Below are 15942 nucleotides of genomic sequence, written 5' to 3' on the forward strand. Positions count from 1 at the left end.
TGCACTTATCGGACTTCCTCCGAGTGTCACCGGTTTGTCCGGATGTTCTGTATAACTGTATATATATAATCAGAAAGAGGACATCCTTAAAAAAGAGAGATTTGATTTGAAACCTGAACTGCTATCAGGTCCATGCTGAACACCTTCTGACCAATCCAAATCAAGTATAAATTTTAATCTCAATACTGCACATAATTATCAAATAAAAGTCTATCAAGCTGTTATGTCTGAAATAATGTTTCTCTTAAGTGTTTTAATTCAAATCCATATTTAGGTGTGATTTATACACATGGGTTTGTCCATTCTGACTCTTGGACGCTTTATTATGTCCATTTTATGATGAAACAGGAAAAGACTTTGAAAATCATCTGTCATTTTCTGATCATGTTAAATATCAACACAACTAGACTGAAATATACAGGTAAGATATGCAACTAATTGTAACATGAACAGAGCAAGATATAAACTGATATCTACTGGTTTCCTGTCAGGGTTGTGGACTGTTTTCTGCCCACTAGAGGCCCCCACTGCCTTTTTGTTGGTGTCCAGTCTGTCATTATGTCTAATAGGTGTCTCCTGTGCTTTGTTTAGGTTTGTGTATTTAATTGAACTCTGCACTTTTTTTCGGCAGATGCAGCCGTGTCAAATGGCCAGTCCCGTGGAAGTTCAGGACAGAAATGCTGGTGTCATGAGTGGTAACGGATTTTTTATTATCATTATTAAAAATATTTCATTGCTAAAATATAAATTTATTATGTATAGGGCTGAACTTTTTCTGATTCGGGACAGGGCCTGAGGCGTTATTACTTACATGTTGGGACTGGGTTTTTTTTTTCCAGCTGAGTATGAAGGTCATCTTCTGCAGAAAAGGGAGTGCAAACTGGTAATGAATCAAATAAGGTTTTGCTAGAATAGCAGACATCTGGCTGGTTTTATCACGGTCATGTTCTGTGCTCACGAATCAAGCATTTATCCTAATTCCTTACAGATTATAAACACGGACATTAATGACTGCAATCGAGACATGATGGCCGAGCTCTATGGAGTTAAAATGTCATCTTTACTGACGACACCTCCTAAAAGGCCTGAATGCAGCATCACTGTGAGGGATCCTGTACCTCCAAAAAACACACCCACAAAGGAGGCGGAGCTGAACACTGCCCCTGCTTCAGAGCTGAATACTGAGCTGGACAATTTCAGTGTACTACAAAAATACTACTACACAGAAGAAAAGAAACAAATCCAGCTGCTTTAGTGGTGTTGTCTGTAATATTACTTTATTTCTGTTTTCATACATTATGATGAACATTACATTGATCCTGTGCATTTTCCTTCAGACTCGAGAACCGGTCAGATTCTTCATTCCCCTGACGGAAGAGGAGAAAGAGGAGGCAAAGAAAGCCAACATCGCTTTTGGTGATTTCTTGTCTGACCACCAGACGCTTACAGGGGGCGACATTGTGGAGACTCCTGCCCCTCTACAAACCACACCCCCAAAGGATCTCCACAAGAGACCAGGCCTGCTCCTCTTCTCCATCCCTCCAGAGGAGGAAGTGCAGCAGAAGACGGAGAAAGTCAACACACACAGGAGAAAGAAACAAAACAAGGCTAAGGTGCAGAAGGTAGAAAAGAGTTTTAATCCTGTTAGTTACTGAAATACAGTGAACTTTTCTTTTCTTGGACTTGCGTTGTTCAAAGCACATCATTAATGAAAGTGTACAGTGCTGGTTTGACTTTATTTGTAGTGACTTTTATCAAGAATATATACACATTACTTTAGGAACAAGTCTCATGTGTTACACTGTCTCACCTGTTTAGCTTAATAACTGTTTAAATACTGAATGACTTAACACTGGGAGATATTAAAGCCTAGTTTAGTCCAGTAGTTTTAGTGCTGTAGCTTGTACTATTACTTTAGAACCATTACATTGATCCTGTGTGTGTTCTTCCATCAGACTCGATCCCAGAAAAAGCCCAGGGAACCGGTCAGTTTCTTCATTCCCCTGATGGAAGAAGAGAAAGAGGAGGCAAAGAAAGCCAACATCAGTTTTGGTGATTTCTTGTCCGACCACCTGGCGCTTACAGGGGGTGACATTGTGGAGACTCCTGCCCCTCTACAAACCACACCCCCAATGGAGACTGAGCCAAACAACACTCCTGAGCCTGCTCCTGTTGAGGTCCAGCCTTCAGAGCCTCATCCCTCTGCCTCTCCTAGTAACCCAAAAGAGAGGAAGAAGTACAATCGGGAATTCCTGCTGCGTTTACGCTTCGTCAGTGCCAGCATGCGCAGACCCGAGGGTTTTCCGGACATCCCCGGCGTCGTTCTGGACAAGGTAAACATGACAGTTAGTGACATGACGCTCTATAGGAGCACAGTGCTTTACTCAGTATGAAGCGTCAGGCTAATGTATCACTTTTTATTGCCCTGGAGCAGGTCGAGGACCTGTAAGTCTCACAAAGGGAACTTTAAAACACCACATAGTTTTATTAATTGCAACATTAAAGTCTGGAGTATCTGAGGGTTGATCAGTCTTTTATTTGGTGCATTAATTAAAGTATAAGCCAAGCAATTGATGAAGTCACAGCCTTTCAGTTTTAAATAAACAGTTCAATTGTTTTTGTCGTCTCTCAGCAGTGTGAGCTTAAAAAGCCAAACAAGATCACCACCAGCGTGTCTCTGAACGAGGACGTGCAACTGGACAAGGCTGAGAAAGCCTGGAAGCCGGCGATGAAGAAGTCCCGAGGCGATGAGGATGACCAGGAAATGGTCAAGACCCATGAACGCTGAAAAACAATTACTTAGCTACATGCTAACTAGCCATCTAGCTAATCTTTGCTAACACTCCTCGGCTTGACTTAGTAAACTTTAGCAAACGTTAAGTAAACATTGGGACTTTTATGAAAAGCTGATGTTAACATATCTGAAAACATGAACACTGTTTTCTTCTTCCCTGCTCGTTTCATTGGAGTCTGCCATTTTGTCCGCTAGCTTTAGCATACTGATTGTGTACGTAAAGCGATTAGCTGAACAGAAGTTGTTCAGAACAGAAGCTGCAGGTGAGGATTCCTTCGAGCTGCACTCGGTGGATGTGGAGCTGGAGGCCGTGGAGAAGCAGATCCGCGACCTTCAGGTGAAGCTACCCCAGCTGCGACAGCGGAGAGACGCTCACCTGTCCCAGGTAAATCCTCGGCGTGATACGGTCACTCCTACAACCTCAACACCGCGTGTTTCTCTGCCCAGGCCCAGCACAGCTAGGAGGCAGCCCGCCCAGGTTTTGTTCACTCTGTGTTGATGTCGCTGCACAGGTACCCGCGATCCTCACCAAGAACATCGGAGCTGTGGTCCTCCATGCTGACACGAATGACATCAGGCTGAGGCAGACGGAGATCCTGAAGAAGGACTTCAAGAACCTGGTGGAGAAGGTTCGCACCACATCGCCCCCGATGAGGATCATCGTGTCAGGACCACTTCCCACGTTCCAGCGAGGAATCGAAAGTTTCAGTAGGCTTTTCGCATTTAATGAATGGTTACAGTCTTGGTGTCAAGAACAGAATATACCATTTGTTGATAACTGGAATATTTTCTGGGAGCTTCCTAGGCTCTACCGTTACGATGGCCTTCACCCAAGCAGAGTTGGAGCAGCAGTCCTCTTGGACAACATCTCCAGGACACTGCGCACCATCTGACTGGTAAGTCATTCCTCAGATTATATCTATAATAGCTACTGTTCAACTCACCAGACTAATACAAGTTCACACATAGCTCGTCATATAGAAACTGTCTGTTCCCCGATTAGTGAGATTAAAAGATAAATTCGTTAATAACTCTCGAAATAATCTTATCACAATTAAACCTGAAAAAGACCAAATGGGTAAAGAAAAACAATTTCTTAAGTTTGGGCTTCTCAACATTAGATCCCTTGCACCGAAAGCACTTATTATTAATGAAATGATCTCAGATTATAGTTTCGACGCACTTGAAACCTGGCTTAGACCAAATGAATACATTGGCCTAAATGAGTCTACTCTGTCAGGATATTCCTATAAGCATGAGCCCCGTCAGACAGGTGGTGGTGTTGCAACGATCTATAATAATTCTCTTACCATTACTCAGAAAACAGGACCCAGGTTTAACTCACTTGAAGTGCTTGTCCTTAATGTTGCACTCACTGACATACATAAAAATTCCCTACTATCTCTTGCTCTGGCCACCGTGTAAAGACCCCCAGGGCCCTACGGTGTTTTTCTTAATGAGTTTTCACATTTACTCTCTCTTTTGATCAGTTTTGACAGTGTTAATTGTAGGAGACTTTAACATTCATGTAGATGATGCTAACGATGCGTTAGGACTCTATTTATAGATTTACTAAATTCCTTTGGGGTTAAACAAAACATTAATAGACCAACTCATCGATTTAATCATACACTAGACTTAGTTATATCACATGGGACTGATGTTACTGATATAGCCGTTCTACCTCAAAGCAATGACATCACAGACCATCACCTCTTAGTGTACACTCTACCTGTAGAACATATTAGACACGTCTCTCCACATTATCAACTTGGTAGAACTATAACCTTGACCACTAAAGACAGATTTACGAACAATCTGCCAGATCTGTCTCAACTTCTTACTAGACCCCGAAATGCAGATGCACTAGATGAAGTAACCAACAGCATAGGCACTATTTTTACTAGCACACTAGACACTGTTGCCCCCATCCGACTAAAAAAGGTCAGAGATAAAACACCTGCACCATGGTACAATAGTCATACCCACGCCCTCAAGAGAGCAACCAGTAAAGCGAAAGTGGAGAAAAACCAAATTAGAAGTTTATAGTTGGCCAGACTGTCTTTTATACGCAATTCTAAAGACAAGCTCTAACAGCTTCTAGGGCTGAGCATCTGAGCAATCTGATTGAAATAAACCAGAACAATCCCAGATTCTTATTTAGTTCAGTAGCTAAACTAACAAAGCATCAGATTTCTGGAGAGAGTATTTCAGCACAGTTTAGTAGTGAGGACTTTATGTATTTCTTCACTAAAAAAATTGATGGTATCAGGAACAAAATATTGGATGTTCAACCTTTGACGGCATCTGGTGATCCAGACCACCCTATAGCTCCACACTTAAAGCTACAATGCTTTACCAGCATAGGGCAGGAAGAGCTAGTTAAGCTTATCACCACGGCTAAACCAACAACGTGTTTGTTGGATCCAATTCCAATTAGATTGCTGAAAGAAGTGATACATGCAGCTAGAAAGCCTCTTCTCAATATTATTAACTCTTCGTTATTTCTAGGTCATGTCCCAAAATCTCTCGTTAGCAGTTAAGCCTCTTCTTAAGAAACCGAAACTAGACCCTGATGAAATATCAAATTACAGACCGATTTCAAAGCTTCTGTTTATATCAAAAATACTAGAAAAGGTGGTGTCAGCTCAATTATGCTACTTCCTACAGGAAAACAACATCCTTGAAGAATTTGTCAGGTTTTAGACCCCATCATAGTACAGAAACTACACTAGTTAAAATCACAAATGACTTGCTTTTAGCTTCGGCATAGCTTTTAGCATAACTTTTTTTGGCTATAAATCTTTAAATGTTTTTCCACTGTGACAAAGAAACAGATCAAGCCTTGTCCTTTGGTTGCACTTATCGGACTTCCTCCGACTGTCACCGGTTTGTCCGGATGTTCTGTATAACTGTATATATATAATCAGAAAGAGGACATCCTTAAAAAAGAGAGATTTGATTTGAAACCTGAACTGCTATCAGGTCCATGCTGAAAACCTTCTGACCAATCCAAATCAAGTATAAATTTTAATCTCAATACTGCACATAATTATCAAAGTATTGACTTTGTTTTTTGATTAGACTCCTGTGAACCTTTTGTATGCTTTTGGATTAACCTTGTGGATTTTGGGGATTTATTCTTTGGAACTACTGTCAAGTCTTTTGAGCTGACTTGTTGGATTTGTTTTGTGGATTATTTGACTTGCATTATTATCTTATTATTATTAAAGATAAGTAAACATTTCTCCAGAACTGTGATCTGGTTATCTGCATTTGTGTTCAGCCCCCTTTGATTGTGTTCAAGTTTTCTCAGTAGTCCTGCCCTCAGTCGCTGCCATAACCTACTGTTTTATTTATATATATATATTATTCATTCAGAGATCTAGTGAAGACCACACCTCTATGGGTCAGGGCTGCAGGGCTATTTTGGCTTCAAAAGGAGGAATAACAATATTAGGCAGGTGGTTATGGCTTAAAAGTTTATGCATATATATATATATATATATATATATATATATATATACACACACATACACACTACAGGTCAAAAGTTTTAGAACACCCCAATTTTTACAGTTTTTTTATTGAAAATTATTCAGTTTAATGTCTCATTGCACTCTGAAATGAAAGCATAGTACAAATAAGCAATTGGAGTTAAAAAAGAAATCATGGAATCAATTTCTAGACCAAAATGTATTCTAAACTTTTGACTCATCGAAGTAGCCACCTTTGGCAGATCTAACAGCTGAACACACTCGTGGCATTCTTTCTACAATAGAAATCAAATATTCTTCAGAAAGTTCTTCCCAAATCTGTTGCAGAAGTTTCCATAAATGTGTGGCACTTGGTTGCTTTGCTTTCACTCTTCTGTCCAGTTCATCCCAAACCAGCTCCATGGGGTTTAAGTCTGGAGACTGTGCTGGCCACTCCATGTTTTCAAGCTTACCATCTTGTTCTTTTTTCCTGAGGTAGTTCTGGCATAGCTTGGACTTATGTTTTGGGTCATTATCTTGCTGTAGGATGAACCCCTGACCAACTAGGTGCATACCAGAGGGTATTGCATGGTGCTGCAGAATGCTGTGGTAGCCGTTTTGGTTCAGGGTGCCTCTCACTCTGTACAAGTCACCGACCCTGGATCCAGCAAAACAACCCCAGACCATCACACTTCCTCCTCCATGTTTGACAGTTGATGCCACACACTGTGGAACCATCCTTTCTCCTACTCGAAGGCGTACAAAGATCCTGTGAGATGAACTGAAGATTTCAATTTTTGATTCATCAGTCCATAATACCTTCTTCCAGTCTTCAGTAGTCCAATGGCGGTGTTTCATGGCCCAGGCAAGCCTCTTTGTCGTATTCTGACGTCTTAGTAATGGCTTTCTTGCTGCAACTCGTCCTGTCAAACCTGCAGCTCAAAGTCTTCTCTTCACAGTTGAAACTGAGACTTGCTTACTACGACCACTATCAAGCTGTGCTTGAAGCTGTTGTCCTGTGAGCTGCCTATCACGCAAGCTGTTAACTCTCAGAAATTTGTCCTCTGATTCAGTTGTGGCTTTGGGTCTGCCAGACCTCTTCCTGTCAGAGTTTGCCCCAGTTTCTGAGTGCCTTTTGATGGTGAAGGAAACTGTACTCACTGACCCCTTGACTTTCTTTGCAATTTCTCTGTAGGAAAGACCTACATTTTTAAGTGTTATGATGGTCTGTCTCTCTTCCGTTGTTAATTGCCTTTTTCTCACCATTTTTGTAGCGACACGCTACTTTCTGCAGTACAATACTGTTCAACTGATGCTCACGAGGGTATGGTACCACAGTGTGTTCCAACACTGCTTTTATGCAGACAGAGGGGGTTGTAAGTAATCCAGAAAAGCTGGAAGGCCTGTAGGAATTAGTAGCACCAGCTTTCAAGGCTTGATCAACCTCCATTGCTGCAGAACAGCTTTAAATTGTTAACCCATTTTGTGTTCCCTGAAAAAGGCCTTTTTGTATAATTCTGAAATGTACATTATTTTTCAGTTTTGGGTAACCTTACCTTTTTTTTAACTTCTGGCAGTTCACCACTTACCTTTGTACCATTTCAAGCTATTCATTGGACTTGAACGACTTGAATTGCAATAAATAACTGGAATAATTGGGGTGTTCTAAAACTTTTGACAGGTAGACAAACAGTGTGTATGTGTAAAAATAAGAATTAATAAGAAAAAAAGCTCAGATATTTAGAGACAGACCTTTTTTATTTATATAAGTCAGTATGAGTGAGAGTGAGGGGAATCACCTAGTCCCACCCCCTCTAAGGAGTCCATCCCCTCTCAGGACCCCATCCCCTTTGAGGAGGCCACCACCTTCAGGGAGTCCACAGCCTTCAACAGTGGAGTTCATCAGGACGCCTGTCCTAGTCCCCACTTGGGTAGTTAGTATTTTTGTGAACGAGATGTAACTTTAAAAAGCTCAGTCTTCACCTCATGTTCATCACCTCGTATTCATGATGTAAGGTATGTATCTGTGGTAAGTATGTGTGGTAAGTATTTCACCCCTAGATTTCAGCATTAGTCTCATCTCTATCATAATCTATAAATGTAAACATTTTAATGATTGTAGAATTGTAGAAAATGTCTGCTGGTTTTTACATTTAGTTTTTGTTAAATGTATAGGATCTTTTAGATTATTAATGTTGTTTTTTATTTCCTGTGTATTAGTCTAATTTACATTAATAATATAATTATATTAATATAATTTGCATTATTGTTGATTCATGCATTTCTTTAAATATGTAAATATTACATTTTTAAGATTAAGATATTTTTCAATAAGTTATAAAAATGTAGTGTACCCCCACCCCCCGAATCCCCCCCATTCCCTTCTAAACCCCCTAAACACCCCCACCCCCAAGTTTAGAGTTTATTAAAATATTTATACCACAGCGATTTCCCAATGATAGCAATGTTTCATTTATTAAACATTAATGTTACATACAGTAAGCATTTCATAAAAATGTCACATCAACCTTTTTAAGAATCACTTTATTAAACAAAAATCAGTTTTTAAATTCATTCATTGTCTCAGATTATGTCTGGCATACACGTATTTGTTTTAGAAATAATTATTATTAATATTAACGTATAATAAATGCTACTAAAATAATGCTAAAGTGATTGTACTAAAATGTTTTAAAATAATGCACACATTTCAATTAGATTCAAGCATTTTGTTGTGGTATAAAATATGTTAATATCTGTAATAAGTTTAAAGTTCATCATTGCTTGTAAATAGTTATAAATAGTTAATAAATTATTTTTTTTGTTCAATACTCATGTGTCTCCAGTGTCTTTTTTTATAACACATCATAATCATTTCTCATTTATTTCTCATATAATTACACTGTAGAAATTCTCCATCTGCTGGAACTTTGGTGTTCAGAAGTAATTCCACTGTTTTCCTCTCACAAGCAAATACTTTCTAGCCAACAGTCTAAACCTGTTAAATCTGAAGAACTAATGATCTGGTGTTGTTGTAATGCCAAATAAACTGATAACAAGTGAAGCTCAAGATGTGATTTTAATTGTACTTGTTCAAGTTAATTCACAAAGGTGATTACAGCATGTTGGTCAAGTGATCAGTCTATAGATGAGACTTAGGAACTAACGCACCATGAGGAAGAAACTTCAGAGTTCAAAGCAGCATCAGCTCTAAATATGGAGGAAAAGCTGTCAGAGAGATGTTGTGGTCAGATAGACACCAGGGTTTGGATAACAAGTTTGGATTTCCTTTCTGCAACATTTAATAATTAACCACAACACTTATTTTTTCTTTCACACAGATTTTGTTTTAGATTATGTGTTATTTTTATTTTAGATTATACATTATTAAAAACAAACTGGTCCATCTGTGGTGAAAAACACTGGCAGCTGTGGTTGCTAGAACTTTCCAAAAATGATTGTTACTGTTTATATATATATACAGTATATCACTCATGGGATCAATAAAGTCTATCTATCTATCTATCTATCTATCTATCTATCTATCTATCTATCTATCTGATCAATCGTCAATGTGTGAATATACTTTCTCCAAAAAAAGGGAAAAGCATTATGATTCAGAAATATATTTTGTTCACTACTTGTGAAATGGTGTGGATTAAAAGACAAATAATACAAAATGAAAAAGAATAAAATAAATCAACAAGAAAGAATTACAAACCAGCAAGTTCCAGTGATTGTTGTTAACAAGCACAAAAGACAGAACTGCATCATAGTTGTCCAAATGGAACTACAGTAGTGTTGTGGCTGGGTGGACACCTGGAATTTCTGAGCTGAGGAAGAAACCACATTATAACATGAACTGAAGTTTATTAACAGACTTGACATGAACACCATGTACCTCATAGTGCATACACAAGCACACCCTTCACATCACATGGCACCATGGCTCTACTTTCTTTTTGTACATACACGTCCTAGACTATATCAACACATTTGTCTTTAAAAACAGACAATAACAATTTACTACTTTTCCAACTCATCCCAAAACATTTTTTTTTTACTTTTTTTGTATTATATTTAATACACTACACTCACTGTACCACTTTCCCAAATAACACAACAGCCAACCAAAATAAATAAATAAATAAATGAATAAATAAATAAACCCTTAACAAAAAAATCCACAGCATCTTTATCCAGATTCATTGGGGTTTTACAGATTTAACCTCTGGCATACTCTTCAGACACAGAAAGGCTTAATGTTAACAGACCTTTGAGATATTTCTGATACTACTGTTGAATTTTCACTTGCTCTTAACCCTGTTCCTGAAGTGTCACAGACATTTTGTCTGACAGCTCTTCCACATCCTGCTCAGTATTCATTCATTTTGTTGCTTTTAACTGATCTACATGCTTTTTGTAGGACTTGCCCTTTCCCCAGACCAGGTAAGTAACTGGACCTAATGGCCTTCCACTTCTCTTCCCTTCCCCTGAACTGCTTCACATGTACCTTCTGCTGTGGATAAAATACTCTCACATGAACTGAACTTCTTATTTGCGTTTGCTGCTTTTTCTGCATTTGAGAAGAGAACTGTGGCTGTATCTGTGATAGCCGCCTTCTAATTTTTCTTTTCAGAAACAATTCAATTGGGACTGAAGTATTTCTGTAACAGAAAAAAAATCTGTCAATGCAATGTGGAAGTGTGATGCCTAATTGTTTTTGCTTGTCCAATGACTGCTTAAAGGTTTACAAATTGAGGTCCATTAGCCGAAATAATTACCTTAGGTAATCTATAGCTGATCTATAATCTATATCTATAGCTCTAATCTGAGTTGAGGAAGAAACCACGTTATAACAAACTGAAGTTTATTACTAATCATCGTGGGAGCTCTGTGGATGTGGTATGTACAGAGTTAGATCATTTACAGGATCAGTGACACATTGCATTTGCTTAAAATGCTTTCAATTTTCTCAGGAGGAGAAAGTCCAAATCAGGGCAAAGTCACAGCTCCACTGAAGACCCGTATCTCCAGAGTGGACAGGTATGTGTCACACATCAGGATGATGTTCACTACTCCAGCATTCTCTTCTCCTCCCGCACTCAGGGCTCGTCTCTGACCACTGGTGGCACAAAGGAATACGAGCGTGTCCAGTACGCTGAGATGAAATACAAAAGACCCGCTGCTGCCACCTAGTGAGAATACTGAGTAAATGCAAGCTGTTAGTAAATAAACAGCAGAGATCGAGCATCGTTGCAGATTGTACAGAGTGTGTGCAGTCTATCCAATCAAACAGCTCATAGAATATAGGATCAAGGGACTATTTACTTTGTATAATTAAATTTGTATAATCAGGACTGAATAAACGGGGGAATAAAATATGTAGATGTTTAGAAATAGTAATTGAATAATATATATTTTTGGATAGTGGCTTTAATAAATGTATTTGTGTGTGTGCACCACAAACTGTATTTATATGCAGTAAAACGACATTATATATATTTATTCTTGCAGGAATGTCTAATGTCTTTGCTTTAATGTATCTAATTGTTTCTGTGCTATATTATCTCTCTCTCTCTCTCTCTCTCTTTTACTAAAAGTGCATTTTATTTAACTGAAATATAGCATGAAAGGTTTTTTTGGTAAGAAATATTATGTTATCAATGCTTTGTACTGTTTTCTGTCTGTAATGTACAGTTTGTTTCTAGACCTGTAATAAATGCTATAATTGCTTTTGAAAGAAAAGAAAATGTTTAATTAAAGTGTTTAATAAAATTACAGTGAAGTTATAATAATAATAATAATAATAATAGTCTAGTTTCAATCTCCTTAATGTTCATCAGTGTGACACCAGAAGAAAATTGTTCGGTTTTAATCACAACTCGGACATTTTGAAGACAAAAAACGTTCACAGTCGGCAAACTGCAACAGAGACCATTTTCTAAATCTCTGTAGCGCCACCAACAGGCCAAACTTGTACTTTGTTGCTTATAACCTTTGAATTGTTTGTCCTAGAGTTGTGATCTGAATCTTTGTGTCACAGTGATACCAATGCACCCACTGGGCTTAAAGTGAGCTATATTGAATTTACCGCCATTTTGAATTTTCCGCCATTTTGAATTATCTGAAAAACACGCTTTTGTGAACTAGACTGATCTTATCACCACCAAATGTAGTATTGTTTCATCTACAGAGGGTTTTGACCAAAAATAATAATTTTTCCCCAATAAATTTCCATGGCAATTTCATTTTTTATGACAGACTATAGAAACCCTAGGTGGATGTTGGTGGAATCCAATACAATTCTATGGTAAAGACCTAAACAGGAAGTGAGTCATATCTCAATAGAGCTTTGTTAACCCTTATATTGTGTTAGGATCAAATTCGACCCGTTTTCAAGTTAAGATATGTAAAAAACACTATTTACTTTTTCTGTTGGAACAAGGCTTCATGATGTCCTCAAAGACAGCTATTTTAACACAACAGAAGAAACTGTCACCATTTTAGTAAATTCTAAAGGTCTTTAAAAAAAGTGACCTCTGTGGTGCTACGGGGGAAATATGACCCGCTGAGAATATTGACTGTTATATGCATACATGCATCATATAAAAGTTATGGGTTGATCTGTGAATCAAATTTGGCTCAATTACCCAGCACACAGACACAGCTTACCCCTTCCCCCACCCACCCTGTCTTCCATGGGGACACCTGACCGCGAGGGAACACAACTTTTCTCACAGAATATTTTATATCATTTTTGGGGATGGGGTGTGAACAATATGCACAGAATTCTCTGAACATTTCTATCTATAAATAAGGCTCATGTGTGTTATCAGTTTCATTTTGCAGCAGCATCAGTCTGTTTCAACATGAGCAAGAGATTCAGTGTCTATTAGGTTACTGACCATATCTTTGTAAATAAAAGTGATACTGAGACCGAGAGCAAAGTGACATTGTCATAGTGGTAATGGTCAAGAAAAATAAACCTGCACTTGCACTTCTTGGAATAAAAGACAGGGTTCGTCTTTCCTCTAAGTTTGCATTTACAGAGTCAACTACAATTGTGTCATACCGTCCCAGAAAAAATAAAAATGTTTTTGTGATGTCCGCTCCTGACAAGAATGCTGCTGCGAGCAGTAGGGAGGACAAAAAGCCAGACAAGATTATGAGTTACAACAAAAACAAAGGAGGAATTGATAATCTAGACAAGGTCATTGCCATCTTCACATGCAAACGGAAGACCAAAAGATGGCCAATGGCTGTCTTTTACAATATACTGGAAGTCTCAGCATACAATGCATGTGTAAATATTTCCTGGCAGGAACATGGGAAAACCCTACAAGAGGAGGCTTTTTTGGAGGAGCTGGTGAGGACCCTGGTGAATCCCCACATTGAAAAATGACAGTGGTTGCCCCAAAATCAAGCCTCTGTCAACTTAGTGAGAGAGCTTCATGCTACATGCAGACCAGAAAGCTGCACAAGGAACTAACCAGAGGATGCCAGGGGGATCAAGAGAAGGAAGAGCCAGACCTGCCCCATTAGCAAGGATAGAAAAACCAGTACCACTTGCCACCAGAGGTGGACAGTAAAGAAGTACATTTACTTGAGTACTGTACTTAAGTACACTTTTTGAGTATCTGTACTTTACTTTTGTGTTATTTTTCTGGATACTTCTTACTTTAACTTCACTCCATTTGAAAGACAAATATTCTACTTTTTACTCCACTACATTTCTGTCCAGGTCATCGAGTAGAAAGTAGTTACGTTATTCAAAGGATGATTTTTTTCACTCTTGTAGCATCACCTGTCGTAAAGTTCAGTGGTTTACCGTAATTTTTTGAACTCAATTGATCAATTGCTGGCAAAATGGACGAAGATATGCTTTGTATATTATACACCACCAACACATTGGTAATGATGTTAGTTAACACACAAAAACGTATTCTGCGTCCAAATTCTCATACTATGAAATTGTAAAAAATAGTCATAAATAGTATTCAAAATTAGAATTAGTATGCTCTAAATCGTAGTATACTGAAAAGAGTATTCCAAAAATTCCTGGATGGTCTACTACTTCCAGTAGAAATTCAAAGTGCAGAACGATGCACACTCTAATGGATAATATTGCCCACAACGCATTGCACACAGGAGGGAGGAGCCTTGAGAATGGTGTAAATGCATATTAAAACGATGTAAATGAAATGTGGAAATATATATAACTCTTTGTTAAAGCAGTGTTGCTGTAGACTGAGAGACCATTTAAAAGCTCAGGAAACCTTTGCAGGTGTTTTGAGGTAATTAGCTGATTAGGGTGCGACACCATGACTTTCCAATATTGAACTTTTTCACAATATTCTAATTTTCTGAGACACAGAATTTTGGGTTTTCCTTATCTGTAAGCCATAATCATCACAATTTCAAGAAATAAAGGCTTGAAATATTTCACTCTATGTGTAATGAATCTATAGAATATATGGGTTTCACTTTCTGAACTGAGTGACAAAAAATATTGACCTTTTTCATGATATTCTAATTTTTGGAGATGTACCTGTACTTTTTTGTTGGGGGTGGTAGGAGTGTTAAACAAAAATGAAAATGATTATACCCGTCTTTTTTGTCAATTCAGTTGTTTATTTTCTATAGGTTTTGTAACATTCTAAAAGCTTTTAATTCAACAGATACTACAAACTGGTCAGTATATTCACAAGGTTGCTACAAAAGGTACTCTAAGTATTGCATACAACAGTGCAACAAAAAACAATGCGATGACATTTACTTTTTACTTTCGATACTTAAGTACTTTTAAAAACTAGTACTTCTGTACTTTTACTTAAGTAAAAACCTGTCTTTACAACTTTTACTTGTAATGGAGTAATGTTTGACCAGTAGTATCTGTGCTTTTACTCAAGTAAGGAAGTTGTGTACTTTGTCCACCTCTGGTTATGGCATAGGTCTTTAATTTTATTTATTTGTTTGTTTGTTTGTTTGTTTGTTTGTTTGCCCCATTGCTGATGTTGCCTGTGTGTACTCTTATATGTTATAGTTGTTAAGCTCCCTGCTGTTCTGTGTTTGTATTTACCCTGACTCCCTTAATTGCTAAAAAAAATAGCAATACGTATCGAACATTTTTACGTAGCAGAATCAGCCGTGACGCTATAAAGCGCTGCCATAGTAACAGTTACTGGACCGTGTTTCAGAGCTGGTATCGCGTTAGGAGGATTTGGACAACAACCACATTACAAACTACTACAAACACAAACCTAAACTTCTTTTTCACCCGATAGGTGAGTGAATATTAAAAACATAGATCCGATTTTAAATGATAAATAACATTAATAAACGACTGCGGTTGTCACGAAATACAAAAACAAATGGTTTGAAACAGTCGAGCACATCACACCGACTCTTTGTAGACGGCTAATGAGGGAAATTTACTAGCCGATGAATCCTGACTGTGTAAAAACTGATTAATATCTCGGTCATAATGACCTCCAGTGGTGAAAGCCGGTATTGTTCATCTTTTCTGTTTTCTGAACTGTTTTGTTTTGTTTGAGAACTGTGAAAATGAGCCAGAATGTCCACATATATTGCTAACTGTTCATTTTCCACAGTTTTACAGAACATTTTTGAAAATGGTGGATGTATTGAACCACAACTTCAAAGAGAAAG

The 15942-nt window shown here is 38.0% G+C and overlaps 1 protein-coding gene across 1 annotated transcript; it reads left to right on the forward strand.

Annotated features, from left to right (window-relative positions):
- Positions 1 to 631: 631 nt before the first annotated feature.
- LOC131349939 (uncharacterized) lies at positions 632 to 2397 on the forward strand. The gene is made up of 5 exons (XM_058385355.1): positions 632 to 695; positions 840 to 883; positions 989 to 1114; positions 1338 to 1622; positions 1956 to 2397. The coding sequence occupies exons 1-5, from the start codon at positions 632 to 634 to the stop codon at positions 2391 to 2393; spliced, it is 957 nt and encodes a 318-aa protein (XP_058241338.1). The 3' UTR covers positions 2394 to 2397.
- Positions 2398 to 15942: the final 13545 nt, after the last annotated feature.

This window comes from Hemibagrus wyckioides, unplaced genomic scaffold (genome assembly GCF_019097595.1).
Source record: "Hemibagrus wyckioides isolate EC202008001 unplaced genomic scaffold, SWU_Hwy_1.0 Contig17, whole genome shotgun sequence".
Taxonomy (NCBI): domain Eukaryota; kingdom Metazoa; phylum Chordata; class Actinopteri; order Siluriformes; family Bagridae; genus Hemibagrus; species Hemibagrus wyckioides.